Source organism: Ambystoma mexicanum, chromosome 10, assembly GCF_040938575.1.
Source record: "Ambystoma mexicanum isolate Mex_15411 chromosome 10, UKY_AmexF1_1, whole genome shotgun sequence".
Classification (NCBI taxonomy): domain Eukaryota; kingdom Metazoa; phylum Chordata; class Amphibia; order Caudata; family Ambystomatidae; genus Ambystoma; species Ambystoma mexicanum.
In genome coordinates, this window is record NC_090932.1 from 890,619,066 (window position 1) to 890,636,555 (window position 17,490).

At 45.5% G+C, this 17,490-nt stretch overlaps 1 protein-coding gene across 1 annotated transcript in view; it reads left to right on the forward strand.

The window, feature by feature from the left end:
• The first annotated feature begins 216 nt into the window (after nt 1–216).
• Nucleotides 217–17,490, forward strand: part of LOC138491840 (fetuin-B-like) — an 89,381-nt gene continuing 72,107 nt past the window's right edge. Inside the window, exons 1-2 of the mRNA XM_069618630.1 lie at nt 217–575; nt 4,341–4,448. Of these exons, the coding sequence (XP_069474731.1) occupies nt 321–575; nt 4,341–4,448 (363 nt within the window). The 5' untranslated portion in view covers nt 217–320. The remainder of the gene's footprint in view (nt 576–4,340; nt 4,449–17,490) is intronic.

The window sequence follows — 17,490 nt, forward strand, 5'->3', positions numbered from 1 at the left end:
ATGCACGTCATTTCAATTGTCAGCAATAATCACTGCAGGGCGGCGTGGCATCACAAGCTGCGTGCGTGTGGCTGTCTGAGTCAAGGCATGTGCTTTCCACCATAGATTGAATTAACGGAAGCCGCCAGGTAATGTTTGTAATGCAAACCCAGGTAACGCCCACTGGCCTTTGTCACGAAGATGTCCCGTTGCACAAGTGGCCTACAAGGGGTAAACACAGTCTGCCAATCATTACCCTGCAAACGAAGGCCATGTTTAATTTGCGGGTCGGGCAAAAGCTGGGCTGCGTAGCAGAGTGCTATAAAACCGCCTAGCTGTGCATGTTAGCCGGACCTAACTTTTGCCAGCACAAAGAGCCTCCAAGCGGATACAAGATCATGAAGCCGCACACAGCCCTGCTGTGCTTCGCGCTTGTATCCCTTAGCAACGCCGTGAGCCCCGTGCCGCTAGCGCCGGGAGAGTGCAACGTCACCGACTTTCCAGCTGGGCTGCTCCTGGAAGAGATCAACAAAGATCGTAACGAGGGATATGTGTTCAGCCTCTTCCGGGTGGTCGACGTTTACACCCAACCGGTGGTAAAAGATGTTTTTCCTTTTGTACACATTGTTTTGCTATTCTCGAGAAAATGAAGGTTAATAACGCTGTAAAATGTCAACAATGTTATACTATTATGTGTCTTACGTAGTAGACACATGTATACTTTTTAGTTTTAATTATTCGGTGGCGCAAAAGCTAAACCCATAAATGGAAACTATTGCACTAGATAGGGGGGCCAGATTTAAAAAGTAAAAAAACCGGGACCAGGCAACTAACATAAAATAGGACTAACTCTCGAAATTGCTTCTCAAGGCACTACACTCCAGTAGGTTTGGAGGAGAAGGGGGTTTAGGTGTTACTGCTCAAACAAACACATATTATAATTAATTTATCACAAACTAACCCTATCTTAAATGGTAAAATGCAACATTTCTTCTGTGTGAGATTGTGCATTTCTTGCATGCCAGCTATGAAGACCTACAAAAAACCGGGAGCATTGCAGTTTCCAATGGAAACATTATCTTGAAAAAGGGGGACAGAGCACCAAATACCTTCACAGTCCCGGCAAAACTGGGACGTCTGGTCACCCTAGCATTAGAGCACAGCTAGAGAGAAATGGCACACGAGGAGGGACGCACCGCTTGTAGGTGTTGTTTGCAAATGTACCTACCCATTGACTGCCTATGGCCAGGCTAATCCCTATGGCCACTCCCAGCCACTCTGTGCCCCTCTCCGCCTAAACCACGTCCACTTGCTGCTAGGTTTATCAAGCCTCACCATTAAACGTTGTGCTTGAAGTGCCTGTCAGTGTTGGTTCAAAGCAGTCTTCTGAGAGTTGATGACTTAATAAGAGCTGTAAATGTACTACTGGTGTCATATAAAATGTCTTAAACAGGTCTACCTTCAGCCACTCTATTTATAAGCATTATGTATGTCCTTGACGGAATCCCTGTTAAAAACAAGCATTGACAAAGCCAATCATTTTGGCTTGTGTATAATGCCGCTACAGTGGTGCCTGGCAAATGCCTTTCCAATGCCTACACAAAAGCCAAAACTGTTAGCATTGGCAATGCTTTTTCAATCTTGATTTGAGTATGGGAACCCCATTCAGAGGACACATTCACTAAATCAGAAGCAACCTTCAGTGGATTAATCACTCTTGATTTTGAGCAGGATGCCGTTCCGGCACTTAAAAATTCCTGATCTTTTTCTGCAATAAAACAAAAAGAAGATTGTTCTTTCGGGTTGAGGCACCAACCACAGAAATATGTTTACAATCTGGAGGTCGCACGTTCGAATCCTTAGAATGCCAAATCTATTTTGTATTGTTCTGAGGTTGATTTGAAAATAATTGGCTTTCAATTAAATGGTAATTGACATGGCGCATATCATTGAGCACCAAGTGACAAGTCAGTTTACCACTAGTCGTGCACATTTCATTCTGATCCCCCACACTCCATATGTTAAGCAGGTTTTAAAAACATATCTTGAGTCCATGGGTTGATATAACGGACCAAGGTAGCTAGTGGAAACATATCTTGAGTCCATGGGTTGATATAACGGACCAAGGTAGCTAGTGGAAACATATCTTGAGTCCATGGGTTGATATAACGGACCAAGGTAGCTAGTGGAAACATATCTTGAGTCCATGGGTTGATATAACGGACCAAGGTAGCTAGTGGAAACATATCTTGAGTCCATGGGTTGATATAACGGACCAAGGTAGCTAGTGGAAACATATCTTGAGTCCATGGGTTGATATAACGGACCAAGGTAGCTAGTTGGAATCGTGCTATTCATAGATGCATCTTCTAAGTATTGAGTTTAGATTTGATATGCCGTATTTTGAGAAGTTCTGAAAGCCCAGAAAGAGAGAATCGAGGCATCCAAGCAGGCGCAGGGAGGCAGGCTATGAGCTTGCACCTGGGGTGCAGGATTCAAGCCAGGACTCGCTTGCAATCCACGATTGCATCTTACTTGGATCCTAGGAAAGTGTAAAGGAGGATACTGATAAAGGCCTTACAATGGTATATATGCCTGATCGAATTCCTAGGGAACTGCAGTGTTGGAAACTGCATGCTGCAAGGGCGTCAATCCCCCTACCTTAGCAAAGGGTATCTTGGACCTGCATGGTGGTCCTATTCCTACAGCCTGTGGTGCACACTGCATTCCTCATTTGGTCAAGGGACTTCCCGCTGACTGTCTCAGGCAATTATTGACATGGCAAACACATCAAAACTCTGTGTGGACAGTAAGAAGGCCCAAATTATAGAATTGAAGAGTAATTTAAGAACATAAAATACAAAAAGCCGAATAAAAAAATAAATGGGGGGGAGTGGAATGTTTTCTGCCTTTCTTTCATTTGTAGACATTTATACATATGTTACTTTTTATATGTAATTGCAATTTCAAAAAGTCCAATGCATAACAGAATCGGTGTGGTCAGACATTACATTCCTTAACAAGTGGCAGATAATGGCTCAATAGTTCTCAGAACTAAAGAGATGATGGTGGTTACTTCCAATTTGGACTCTGGCAACATCTTGACAGAGTGTATTTTGGTCGAAGGTATTACCTGATATGTTATTTTAATGTCACCGCCTTCACCAAAACATAGTCAGAATGAAAGAGGTGTGTTTGGAGGGTTTTCCTAAATGAAAGAAAATGGGACGAGTTTGGGTGGGAAGAGGGTTCAGTTCAAGACGATCCAACGCCAAGACTGATCTGCCACCCTTAGGGGCCAGTCGAAAGCGGTATACCCTGAAAACCAGCTCTTTGCGGGAGCGAAGGGAGCGAGGAGATGGAAGATATTTCATGAGTTTTAGAAATGAAGAGTGGGCCTTTGGAATGGAAAGCTCTCTGAACCAAACAGAGAATGTTGATCAATATCCCATTTTAAAAGAAAAGCGAATGCACAGCCTGCGGGACAGGGGTGACATGGGTATATTTCTTGGTGCTGCTGATAGGTCGAGCTTCAGCCGTTTGTATTCATTGCGGAAGATCAAGGTGGAGTTTAGGAAGCCACCAATAAAGGCCACTAAAAGGGTCCAGGCGAGACTGGATGAAGGCAGTAATACCCCAGGTGCCTGCATTTGGAGGGAAATCGAATGATTTGGCAAAACAGGAAGAAAAGAAATGACTAATGTGGGTGGACAAAGAAAGTTCACAATCAAGGTAAAATCCCACATAACAAACCAGGGAAGCAAGAAATGGACAAGGCACTAAAGAAGGAGGCAAGAGGGCAGAGGACCAGGTGGAGAGAAGGCCACCCATGATCATAACTTCTGTCCTATCAGAATTTAGTATAAGAGAATTGGGATGCCTTTAGATGGGAATAGCCACCATGCAGGCCTGAAATCGGGCAGACCTGGCACCCAGGTCGCTTTCGAGCCAGATAATGACATGGGTGTCATCAGTGCAGGTGAAGAACGAAACACCAAATGATTGAATGAAAGAAACATGCGGTTGGACATCCAGACTGAACAGAAGCAGTGCCAGAGGGGCCATTGAGGGAGACCACAATTGAGCGGTTCAAAAGAAGTGAAGGCAGATAAGGACACTTCTTGAAAGCGATTAGAAAGAAATGAATAGAGTCTCAGATCCTCATAGTGATTCCTGCCTCTGTGACACTGTCATTAGGAATGGACTGAGCGACTGCGCTAAATGCAGCAGAGGGATTATGCGGGTTTAAGGCTGAGATGCAAGAAGAAGTGTGAGTTCTGTGCCATATTTCTCAGAATTGGGAATCATCTAATTTCAGTCTGGTACCCTATTTTGTGGTTAATCTTTCCTTTGTATTTTAGGGTCCTGGAAGTGTCTTTTACTTAACCGTCGACGTGCTGGAGTCAAAGTGTTCAGTCCTAAGCGGAAAGAGCTGGAAAGATTGCAATATCAGACCCCTCCATGAAACGGCAAGTAGTGTGACAGCAAGAAGATGTACAAAGACGTACATGCCCTGTTTCTGTTAAACCTTTTTGGCATATTTTAAGTCTGAAACAAGCCAAAAACCCTTAAATGATTGTAAGTCAAAGGCTTCCATAGTTTGTGGAAAGTTTAAAATATAACATCCTGTGGTGGAGCATCTCGAGTAGCTTGAAAAATGCTGGTGAGTTTGCATTAGCTGCTCCTGAAGTCCCCCCTCCCGTCCCTTTGGTCAGGTGGGCACTTTTAAAAATCCAATTGCTGCTTCTGCATCATTCTCAGACTTGAAAGAAAGCAGAAGAGCTCCACTTGGCTGTCGTAACTAATAATTGAGTTCCATTTCGTATCATGAAAGTCTTTCTCTCCCAAAACGTTAAGCGTGGAATGATTTTAATTTCCAAAAACACGGAATGACTTCTACATTTTAAGGATTGAACATGTATGATTACCCTGCCAAAAAGTGAACTGACGCCATGCGTTTTTTTGTAGTGTGTTTGAGATTAGAACATTGGGAACTCGGTGTGGTGGTGATTTGTCCCAATTCTCTTTTGCTTATGTTCTCTGCCTTTGCTTGATGAATACCTTTAGCAAAATCGTGTGATGTCGAATGTTACATTGCCTATTTTTCACTTTGTGCTTTTCTTTTGCCTTTTACATTTTATTCATTCTGTTTTTGTTTCCCATGTTTTTACTGCTGGAATTTCCTGCATCCAGCTTTCATTTTCTTCTTATTGCTTGAATTTTTTGCCTTTTCTGCCCATTTGTTTGTCGCCTGTACTCTCTTTCGTGTTGCATAATGGCTTCCTTTGCCTTTTCGTTGCTTTGCTACCCCTGTCCAGGGCTCTAAGTGGGGTAAGAAATCTAGGGGGGGGTCCCTCATTTGGGGGTGTGCCTTGTGGGATGGGCGCGGCCTAAACAAATGTACACAAACCATAGTAAGGTACGCAAACAAATATATAAATGAATGCAAGCATTTATATATTTGTATGCTTAACTTACTATGGTTTGTTTAATATGCAAGCTATCTTTTATAAACATAAAAATATGTAACATATTTCTATGTTTATAAAAGATGGCTTGAAAAGTACACAAACCGTAGTAAGGTACGTACATACATATATAAATGCGTACATTTATATGTTTGTTAGCATGCCTTAGTATGGTTTATGTACTTCAAAATGGCTTGAAAAGTACACAAACCATAGTAAGGTGGGCACACAAATATATTTATATTATATTTATATATTTGTGTCCATACCTTATGGTTTTTGTACTTTTCAAGCCATCTTTTTGAAACATTTCTAGGTTTATAAAAGATGGCTTGAAAAGTACAGAATTCAAGCCATCTTTTATAAAGCTTTGCCGACTGACAAAGCCCGAGGTGTCTTTGTCCGTTGGCAAAGCTTTATAAAAGATGGCTTCAATTGTGTACTTTTCAAGCCATCTTTTATAAACCTCGAACTATGTCGAGGACTCCCCAGGTTCACGGAGGGTTAAAGACGCCTCGTTGATCTTGGGGGGGGGGGGGGGGAACAAAGGGACAGTAACTTCCTCTGGTAACGTCTCGTGTGAGGGGTCACCAGAGGAATTTACAGTGACTGACAGAATTGCCAGCCAGCCACAGCATCAAAACAACAACATCATGTAGGGACTAGCATGTCCTTTCAAAGTTCAATCATCAGCAGAGTCATTATCAATCACCCATAACATTTCCCCAAGTCATTAGTGCAATAAAACCGTATCCCCTCCGCTGCATCCAGCAGGATCAAAGGTCCTTCCTCTTCCCACCTCCCCCATATCTTGTCCGCTTTAGCAGGGCAGCCTCTGGCAGTGTATATTCTGTGTTCTATCCTTGCGCATATATCCATGTCCGTTGCCCATTGTTCCATTGTTGGGGACTCCGGGGCTCCCCACTTTTGCGCTATATTGCTCTTCATCAGTCCCGCTGCCGTGTTCAAAAGCAGCCTTTCCCATTTATTAAGAGCAATCTCATCCGGAACACCCAAAATGAGAATATTTGGGTCCAGTGGTATGCGGCACGTAGGACATTGTTAAGTTCAGTGCAGCATTCATTCCAGAAAGTGCGGATTCGGGGGCAAGCCCATAGAATGTGAAAGAAGGTCCCCTCTTCCTCTTCGCATCGGGTTCGAGGCTCTCTTCCACGTATATAGTATCGTTCTAGGGTAATAGACCCTATGCAGGATCTTTAATTGGACCAGCCGAAGCCTGGAGGAGATGGCCACTTCCCTTGGATGCATTAGTGCTTGCATCCAGTCTTCTGGATCTATCTCCCCTACATTCACCTCCCATTTGGCCTTTAAGGTCGCGAGTTCAGGCGTAGCAAAGGATGTGATAGCATTATATAGGATTGAGGTGCATTTGGCGGGGATGAAAGCTGGTAGCATGTTGTGCTCTATTGGTGTGTAGTCTGGGATATTGGCGCCTACAGGTATATGGTTTCTTAGGGCGTGGGCCAGTTGTACATAGTGGTATCGCTCGGTGCCCGGGAGTTGGAATTTTTGCTGGATGGCTTCAAACAAGGCTAGTTCCCCCTCCTCAAGAATATCTTCAACTCTCAGAATCCTGGCCCTTACCCATCGGGCCACGGATGAAGTTTCTTTATCTCGCTCGGGCAGATTGCTATTTCTCCACAGGGCCGTGGTTACGCTGTTTTCCCACCCTACAAATCTGTGCGCCTGCTTCCAGACAGCTATAGTATGAGTCCTAGTTGTTGGTGGGGGGGGTCTCGGGAGGGTTTGGTATAGTAGTTGCCATGGGTCGTGCCATGCATGGCAGCAACCTCAGACCTAATGTGGGGGAGTTCCCTGTCTCCGTGAAGCAGGTTGTTGACCACTGCCAGTTGTGAAGCCCAATAATAGGTTTGGAGGCGGGGGGCCCCAATCCCGCCCTCCCAGATCGATCTTTGGAGTGTAGTTATCGCTATCCTCGGCTGGCCTCCACCCCATATGAGTTCCCGAAAGAGGGTTTCCACCCGTTTAAAGTCGGAATCTGGGATCCATTAATGCGGCATTCTGTAAGACATAGACAAAACCTTGGGAGAGTCCTCATCTTAAAAAGTGCGGATCTTCCCATGGGTGTAAGGAGGAGAAGCTTCCAGTGGTGGACGTCACTGACAAAACGGTCAAGGACCGGTTGAATGTTGTGTCTTGTATATTCAGTCAGGTTTGATGTCACCCAGATCCCTAAATATCGAAAACCTTGCGGTTCCATTCGGTACGGGCATTCCTGGGGGTCGACCTGCACATTGCCTTTCACCGGGAAGAGTAATGATTTCCCCCAATTAATTTTAAGCCCACTAAATTCTCCAAAACGAATAAGCATTTGTGTCACCCTGGGGCAGGTTCGGGCTGGGTCCCCCAGATATATCAGGAGATCATCTGCGTACAAGGAGATTCGGCCCTCATGTCCTTCAGGCCATCTGAATCCTGTCCAGGCAGCATTTTGGCAGAGCCAAAGGGCGAGAGGCTCGATTGCCAGGACAAAGAGAAGGGGAGCGAGGGGGCAACCCTGTCTCGTGCCCCTTCCCAGAGGGAAGGACCGGGAAGGCCAACCATTCACCCTGACCTCCGCTTGAATGTTAATGTAGAGTAATTTTACCCATCCCAAGAAGCCGTCGCCAAACTCCATACGTCTCATGATTTCCCAGAGGCAGCCCCACCTGACCGAGTCGAAGGCCTTTTCGAAATCTATTGCCAATAGGGCGAGAGGGGTATCGATGACCGGGGCCCGTTCTAGCGCTAAGTGGAGCCGACGCAGATTCATTCGAGTTGACTTGTGTGGCATAAATCCACATTGATCCGGGTGGATCAGGGTGTGGGCTACTGGCTGCAGTCGGTTGGCTAGGAGCTTGGCGAGGACCTTGGCTTCCCTATTAATTAGTGGGATGTAAGAGGCGCACAGTTCCGGGGGTTTATCAGGTTTGGGAATGACCACAATGGTGGCTTTACATAGGTCTGGTGGGAGGGTGCCTTGGTCGCGGGTGCTAAGGAGCATTTTGTAGAGGGGGGGTTGCTGTTTTGTTCCGTCCAAGCTTTTGCCAGGTTTCGGCCAGGAATCCGTTAGGGCCTGGTGTTTTCTCTGTTTGGATTTGCGCTAGGGCTTCGGCTATTCCGGATTCAGAGAGATCGGAGTCTAGTTCCGCACGTTGTTGTGCTGTCAATGATGGGAGTATTACTTCGTCTAGCAGAGTCGGGTCGAGTGGTGATATCGGGGCTCGGTATAGTTCCGCATAAAATTGGGCAAATGCCTCTGCTATTTCGGCATCCGTCTGGTACCTTACATTACTCGGGGCAACGATTTCCCGGACGTGGCGTCTCCCCTCATCCCTTCTCTCAAGCCAGGCCAGCATTTTGCCTGCTTTGTCCCCCAATTCGTATATCCTCGCTCTGGAATCCCAGTGGGCCTGTTTGGCATTATCCAGCATGATATTTCTGAGGCTCTCCGTAGCTAATTTGAGGGACCTTTGGGTCTGCGGGGTAGGGTCAAGAACATGTGTGTTTTCGGCCAGATCAATTCTCCCTCTGCCTCTACTATTTTTTGGAGTCTCTCTCTCTTTTTATTCACTACCCATGAGATTATTTCCCCACACAGCACTGTTTTATAAGCCTCCCACATCATTACTGGGTCGTCCACAGCCGGTTCATTTATATCGAAATCTTCATCGGACACCTCCGTGAGGCGGTCAACCAGTTTGGGGAATCCGAGGTGGTAGTTGTTTAGTCTCCATGTTCTAGGAGGGGTCATGGCATGCGTTCGTATTTCTATTATTAGGGGGGAGTGGTCCGAGATTCCACGAGGGAGGAACTCTGCGGATATCGGCCTATGTAGGTCTGTGTTCGGGAGGAAGAGGTAGTCGAATCTAGAGAGGGAGCCATGGACACCTAAGTGGAACGAATAACCTCTGTTTTGGGGATGTAATTCCCGCCACACATCGCGGAGGCCAGGGCGGACAAAAAGTTAGAGAGTTTCGTGGGAGTATCCGGGTTGCGCCCTCTTAGGTGGGTACCATCTACGTTATTGCACATAACATCATTAAAGTCTCCCCCCAGTATCCACCGATCTGACTGGTGTTTCCCCATGAGAGTGGTTAGGTCATCCAATAAATCCTGGCCCAATCCGGGCGGGGAATATATCGACACAATGGCCAGTGTTTCTCCCCAGAGCGAACCCAGGATGAGTACATAGCGACCTCGCGGGTCCTGTTCCACGACCTGTGGGGAGAACGGGAGTCTTTTGTGTATAAGGATAAGGGTGCCCCTGGATCCCATTGTATACCCCGCATGGAATGCGGTCCGGTAGTTGGTTCTCTGGAAGAGGGTGCAGTGTGTTCCGCTAGGTGTGTCTCAGATAGTAGGGCCACGTCGGGAGAGTGTCTATTCAGCAATTGCCTAATCAGGCGTCTCTTAATCCCAGAACCCATTCCATTCACATTCCAGGTGAGCAGCTTGAGGGATCTGGGGCGGTCAGCCGGTGGTGAGTGGGTTTGTGTTTGTGCCATCTAAAACTGTTGTTGGAGGGCTTGAAGGATGCCTTAGTCGGGAGGGCTGCCTCCCATTGGTATGTCTTGCGGGAGTAGAATCCCGATACATGGTGCTGCAGGGTATAATGTGTAGAGGGTTGTGTTTGGGTAGGTGTTTGAGCATGCTATAGTCCCGAACTAACAAAACATCATGAATACTTTCCCCTCCTCCGCCCTCCCTATACTCCACCCCAACTTGAAGTACCTGTCGCCCGAACATAGCTGATCCTCCAAACCTTAGGGGGTCAGGTCAAACTTTAACTAAAGTCAGGAACAATGGGGAGGAGAAACAATCTGCCCCATTTCCTGCGCCATGTGGTCGGGTTTCTCGTGTTGGAGCGCTCCACACAGCAGTGAGCCAGTTCGAGGAACAGCGTGTCGCTGCATAGCTGTGATCCTTGATGCTCCTTTGGTGTAGGATCATCACCCGCTCATCTTTCATTCTGGTTCGCCCCCTGTTCCGGGGCTTCCGATTCCACCCTTCCAGGATCTCTTATGGGGGAGGGGCGGTCTCGTCCAGGCCGGGGTCTCCCTCTGTGTCTCCCCGGTCTCGTATTCTTGTCGCCTTCGATGTGCGTTTCCGCCCATTTCCATGCCTCCTGCGGGTCGGTAAACTGTACTGTGGATCCTTTATGATACATTTTAAGCTGTGCTGGAAAAAGCAGCCCGTATTTGAAGTTCATGAGGGCTAGCTGTCTCTTTAGTGGTTCAAACGATTGCAGCGCCCCTTGGACGTCTCGGGTGTAATCAGGAAAGAATGTGATTCGGGATCCGTTGTGAGTAATTGTCTCATTCGAGGGTGACATCTGGAGGAGGGCGTCTCTGTGCCGGTAGTTGAGCAGTTTAGCAATCGCTGTGCTATGTGTAGGATAAGGTCCCGCTCCCCTCCTATTTCCCTTCGGTGTCTATGGGCGGGGGTTCGTGTTACTGCCTCCTTGGCGGACTTACTTGATGCCAGTGTCCGCTGCAGCGTACGCTTCCCGCCGTTGAGCAGGTGGATGGCCCTCCGAGGTGGTCTTGGCTGGTTCCGCGGCTTTGCTTCAGTGCAGTGCCTCGGAGCTGCGGATCTATGCTCGGGTCCTTCCAAGCAACGCTCCCGGCAGCTAGGCCCCGGAGTCGCATGCAGCGGGTGGGAAGGCTCTCCTATGGTACAGCGGGGCCGTCACTCGTTTCCCACCTCCGGGGGGCGCGGTTCACTTCGCAGCTTATCAGGGGAGCAGCTCTCCTGGCCGAACACTATGCAGCGTTTTGCTGCCTGTTTTCACCTCTGCTCAGACAGCGGGTGGATGGTCCTTTGAGGTGCTCCCTCTTGGGAGGGAGGGATTCCCCTCCCATGTCTTGGCCGGTTCCGCAGCTCTCCCTCAGTACGGCGCTGCAGCGCTGCGGATCATCGCTCGGAGCCTCCCAATCAGTGCTCCCAGCAGCCGAGCTCTGAGGCCGTACACGGCGGGTGGCAAGTCTCTCCTTCGGCGCAGCGGGGCCGTTGCTTATTGCCAGAGCCGCGGATCATGTCGCAGCGTATCAGGGGGAACCACTCTCCCGGCCGGGCACCATACAGCAGGTTTGCTGCGTGTTCTCACCCCAGTTCAGGCTAAGGATCTGTTTGTGTGTGCCGGCTTCCTCCACTGCACAACGGCTGTCCCCAGGTTGCGGGTTATTGAGAGCGGGGTAGGGTCCCTTCCAGTCCTCGGGTGCCGCCGGCCATCTTGGTTCTTCCCGCCGGCGGACGCCACCAGGTCTGTTACGCCATGGGGGATTTCTTAGAGATTCCACCGAGTTGTTGCATCTAACTCAGCTTGCAAAGGGACCAGGCGATCAGAAGTTGAGTCGGACCATTTATGACTTATTTCCATATGAAAACCCAGGATATTGCTCAGGATCTGTTTGGTGCCCGCGGGAGCTTCTTGGGCTCACGTCTCCAATGATCGCTGGCTGGCCACGCCCCCCAACCTGTGGTGATTGTTGACCGCAAAGGCAGCAGAACTAAAAACAGCAGGAGCCTCCACAATCACTATGGCACATTAGGCATGACCTGGGTGACAAAGGAATCCTTATAATTGGGAACCCTAGCACTTCAGGCCTCTTTTGGGAATAAAGGCATCTCTCATACCTCTAAGGGCAAGGTCCACCGGTCTCCACCATGCGCCTAGAAACACTTGTGCACAGGCACGTTATAAATGCCATGTTATATCATGTCTGGGCTGTCAATTGGGGGCAGATTTACAGCTGGATCAGACAGATTTACCATCCTGGCAATATGAAGGTTGACCGGCTTCTTCTGATGAGCAGAGAGGGGAAGAAATATTGCCCAAATTTCCAGTATTAATGGGCCTCATTGCAAGTTTGTCGGTGCGTTCAGTCAAAAAGTGGTGGTAATTCTGTTAGTGCCTCTTTTTTGGGCAGTAACAATTAGCACTGTTTTTTATGCACTGCCAAATTATAGTTTTTAGCAGATTTACCGCTGGCAAAATTACTGCACAGTAAATCTACCAATTGTTGGAGGAAAAGTGGCAGAATCATCTTCAACTTTTTGCTGGAGGTAAATCCTCGACTTTACCCACAAAAATCAGCAGATTTACTGCACAGTCATTTCCGCCTGCAGTACATCTGCCATAAATTCCCATGGAGTGGACTCCATAAATGGGGAATTACACCCCCCTACTGCCACTTGTAATCCCTTGGTAACTGCACTAGACCAAGTGGTGGCAACAGTAATCGAGTACGGTGGATTTACCACCGAATTTCACAAAACCCGTAATGAAGGCCAATTATTGGCAATGAAAGTTTAGCCACATTTGCTTGTTGACAGTGATTCCAAAAAATATGGTGTACGACTCTGACATGTACAGGAGAGTATCACATTTTATCCCTTATGGGGTGCACTGCCTAAGCATGTGGGGGCATTAAGCGACAGTGAAAGTGCTTCTACCAGAGGTGAGTGGACTGAACCCCGGGAACGTCTTTAGTTGGCATGAGTCAAAAACACATTTATACACTTATTTTGGTCATTGGTACAGGTTATTCAATAAAGCAAATGAGTACCCTCTAGTATTTCATCATACATATACCTATTCCCACCGCTAACTCTGCAAAGAAAAACAGGATTATGGGGACATGAGAGCAAAGACCAAATAGCTGCTTGGCAGGGAATATACCTAACAATTCACGTACGGGTCAAGTCAGCTGCAGACTGCTTACCAGCAGCTAGGAGTGCCCTTAATAGTCTAAGAGATTGCAGCTCCACCATGCTGGTGTTTACATATACTAATTAATGAATAGGTTAGCCCTTCAACCAAAAGTACTATACATAAGAACAAAAACAGAGACCACAGCAATCTCATACAAGACTGCTTTACATAAGGGTAAACCGGCTAAAGGGAGATTGGCAACCAGATTGAGAAGTATGGAGGAAAGCATCTAATGGAAAAAGTACATCTACAAGAGAGATGAGTGCATTATTTACATTTGACAATGAACAGAGGGAGGTGGACAGGACAGTAATTACAGGAAGGAAAAGTAGATCAGAGGGGTGGGACCATGTGATGCCTTAGGGTGACAGTCTCTTAAAGGGATAGAAGACAGTATTATGGGGCTGGTTTGAAGGGAGAGATGGTTATAGTATTTTGGATATTGGGAGAAAGGGACTTCCAGTGGAGAGGGGCGCGGAAGGAGGAGGCATAGAGGGGATGAGGAACAGGCAGGCGAAGAAGGGCACAAGTGGGGCAGCAGCAGGTGATAGTGCTAGCTAGTTAAGAGAAGGTGCCATGGATTGATTTAAAGATAAGTAGAAGAAATTTGAAGAGAGAGTGTTGCTTCATAGAAAGCCATCCAGCATTGACGCAATGCAGGGAAGTGGAATATGAGTGTGGGAGGTTGCAGAGAATGGGACTTGCAAACCAAAGAATCGTTTGAGAAGTGTAAAGGAATAGACAAGGTGGCCCAGGAGTAGGCTAGAGCAATAGCCAAGACAACAGAGTACTAAAGTAGAGGTGTGTCTGAGTGATGTAGTAGTTTCCAAGGTGACAGATGTTCCTAATATTGAGAAGTTTGAATCTAGCAGCAGTATCAGTCCAGACAAGGGCAGCATCATGGATGCCAAGGTGGGAAAGGCTAAGCAGGAGAGAGAGGGCTGGTCAACAGTATGAAAGGCTACGGATAGATCGAGAAGAAGGAGAGTAGGGAATAGCTTCAAGTTATGAGCTGCAGGTAGGAAGTTAAGGAGCAAGGTTCCTGAGCTGTTTCTGTGGAGTGACATCTAGAGAAGCCAGTCAATTAAATGGCTATTCAGTTGCTTGTTCAGGTAAATATTGCACACTGAAATATTTGGGAATAGTGGGGGGAGGAGTGAGAGAAGACAGTCGTTCACAGGGTTAGAGGGGTTAGCTGAGGGCCTCATGAGGATGGGTAGGCACGTGGCTTCTTTTACCTGAGATTGAAGACTATTGAAATTCTGGGACAGGTGAGAGGTATCAGTGCCTTAATTGCAGAACAAACGTGTCACACGGCCACAGGACAGGTTTGCTCTTTGGAGAAGGGTTACTAGTTCCTCATATGAGGTAGTGGAGGTAGGGAAGAAGGAGTCCAGTGTGGGGGCGGAACAGGAGTAAGAGTCGGACCATAGAAGAAGGTAGTAGGTTGGAGCGAGAGGAGAGCAGTCTTCGATATCTTGGACAAGAATTATAGGGAAAAGACGTTATCAGCTAGGGCAGAGGAGGAAGAGCAAGGATGAGGCAGGGCAAGCACTGCCTGAAGAGTTGAAGAGAGTTTTCAAGGGTGGGATCAGTGGGAGGAGAAAGGGTTAGTGAAAAAGCACAACTTAACTTACTCAAGAAGATTAGTCAGGACAGAAAAGGTGTTCAGCTGGGAGGCCAGGAATGACGGGGAGTTTTGTTTACTATAACCAACATCGTTAACGTAGATACATTTTCGGCCTTGAGGTGGGAAATATCAGTTTTATTTCATATTATCTTATGTAATATTTGGTGATGTTTATATTGATTCACTGTATTTGAACTTCCTTTGGTGGTAGATGTCCACTGGGTGCTATATACCGTTGACTGAGTCTATTACACGTCATTTTTCTGGTGAATTAAGTGATTGACTTTTACTCTTTAGAGTTATAACTGTAGTGTGTTGCATAAAAGGTCTCTTTTCAAGATATACATATTTTTCAATAAATATGTTTTTGTACATGATTAAAAATTCCATCAGGTTTTGTAAAATTGCTGTGTGGGTCCTCTTTTTAAAATGTGTCTATATAATCCCTTTAACGACAGCTTTAAATAAGGTAGGGCGGCCTCCACTGTTTTTTTTGTAAAGATGATAGGTCAGTGGCCACCAGCACAATAAGTGACTGTGAAAGTGATGAGCAAAAAACAATAGATTACATTGACAATGATGATGAAATAACAATAGTTTGCATTGGAAATCGAAACCCGTAAAGTAGTTTACAAGTGTAGATGTTTATTTAATGAGGTATAGGTCACGGGTAGGATTGGAAAAGGGATGTTGGTGAGAAAAGTGATGCCGCAAAATATTTGGTGAGCTGGGAGGTCGGGAGCATGAAGGTGAGCCATGTGATTGCAGACCCCGGTGGAGAATGGCTGCTGATCTACTCATGGAATGGACACATGCCTAATTTAGTATGGTGGAGATGGAGCTGCTGTGGTTGGAGGTGAATGGCGAGAAGGAGCCTTGAGCTTGACTGTCATAAAATGGAAATCTTTGACTCGAGGCAGATGTTTCCAAACACTGGTGTATTTATTTAAATATTATAAGTATGAGCTCCCCGGGTGATTGCCGACCTCTCTCCCAGCTTTCTCATCATCATATGATTCTGGAATCCCATGATTCCAGAATCATATTACATCATGAGTACATTGTAATATGCAGTATCTATATTATAACATCTCCCCCTCCACAAATTCAACAAATGAACATTTGATTAAAACAATAATAACAATACTCAGCAAAATAAAACTTATAAAGGATATGTTCTGGCATCCGCTTCTTGACATCATTGTAACATGTACAGTTTATGCGTGGTTTAATAATACACAAAATCTTTTTTTAAGTTTCGTATAATCCTTCCGTTTTTGGAAGAAATGTTACTCTTTCCATCATTGTCTCTAAAATCTTCTGTCACCTGTTCTTCTTCCAAAGGAATTCTTACTTTTGACAACACTATGTCATCACATGGCCACTTTTTACCATCATCAAGGATTACAGACTTGTTTGAACATTTCTCCAATCTTTGCGGAAACCTGTATTTGGATTCTGCTTTCAATGTTTTCTTTGGTTCTTTTACACAAACCCAATCTCCTTCATCGATGGTGCTCTTTCTCACATGTTTATTATCATAATATCTCTTGTATTCAGCCTGTCTCTTCTTCACTCTCTTTATAATTTCATCCATATTAATCTCTTTGCTTTTCTTTAATATGAGTCTAGCAGGTCTTAACCTATTGGAAGCTGTTCTGCCCTTCAAAGTTTCAAACGGTCCTGTTATATCAATGGCCAATTTGGTCTATATATTTTTAGGGACTACAACAGGTTGTAATGGTGTAGGCTGTGTTTTCTTTCCTTTATCTCTGATGGCACATGCCGTACACTATTTTACTAACTGGTTCATTTGGTTCCACATATCAGGCCACCAATACACTGCTCTTACTCTCCTTTTTGTAAAGTTTCTTCCTACATGTCCTTCATGAGCAATGACCATTATTTTCTCCCTCAATGAAATCGGTGAAATAATGCAATCTCCTCTATATATACACGTATCATCACAAGAGATGTCATCTTTTATTTTGTCCCACATTGTGATACTCTGGTCAACATCTTTCCAATCACTTCTTTTATTTTTTTATTTTTTATTTGTTGTTTTTCGATACAAGATATCTTTACAACAGTTCTTAATATTATTTCATAAATTTACAAAAGGATTTGTTAAAATACACATAATACCTAAAAACATAATCACATTACCAAAGTGTTTTACATAAAATCAACGAATAATCAAATAATGAAAAGGGAGAACCATATTTACACTCTAAATATGATAACAAACAAAACATCATTACAGTAACCCTTCACCACCAATTGCAGATTATTTAACTAAATTAGAGTCAGTAATTTTTCCATTGAAATGACCTGGTTTTGGTATATTCATTCATCTATTGTGTTCACTAAAATCGTTTTATCTAATATATCAAAACGGTTATTTGCCTGAATTCTTGGACATCAGATTCTGATCAATTTCATGCAACAGTTGTGTTAAATCGATGATCATAGACATACGATAACCCCACATGCATTGTGTCCAAAACATCTCACTTTGGTAGACTGTTGCTACATTTTGATGTTTCAGCAGATTGTTTTGCCGTGCTTTTGCAAAGAAGACGCAATGTAAGACAAGATGTTTCAACGTTTCTTTTTGAGCATTCCTACAAAATCTACATCCTTCATCTTCTAAATTGGAACAGTTGAGCCAGTTC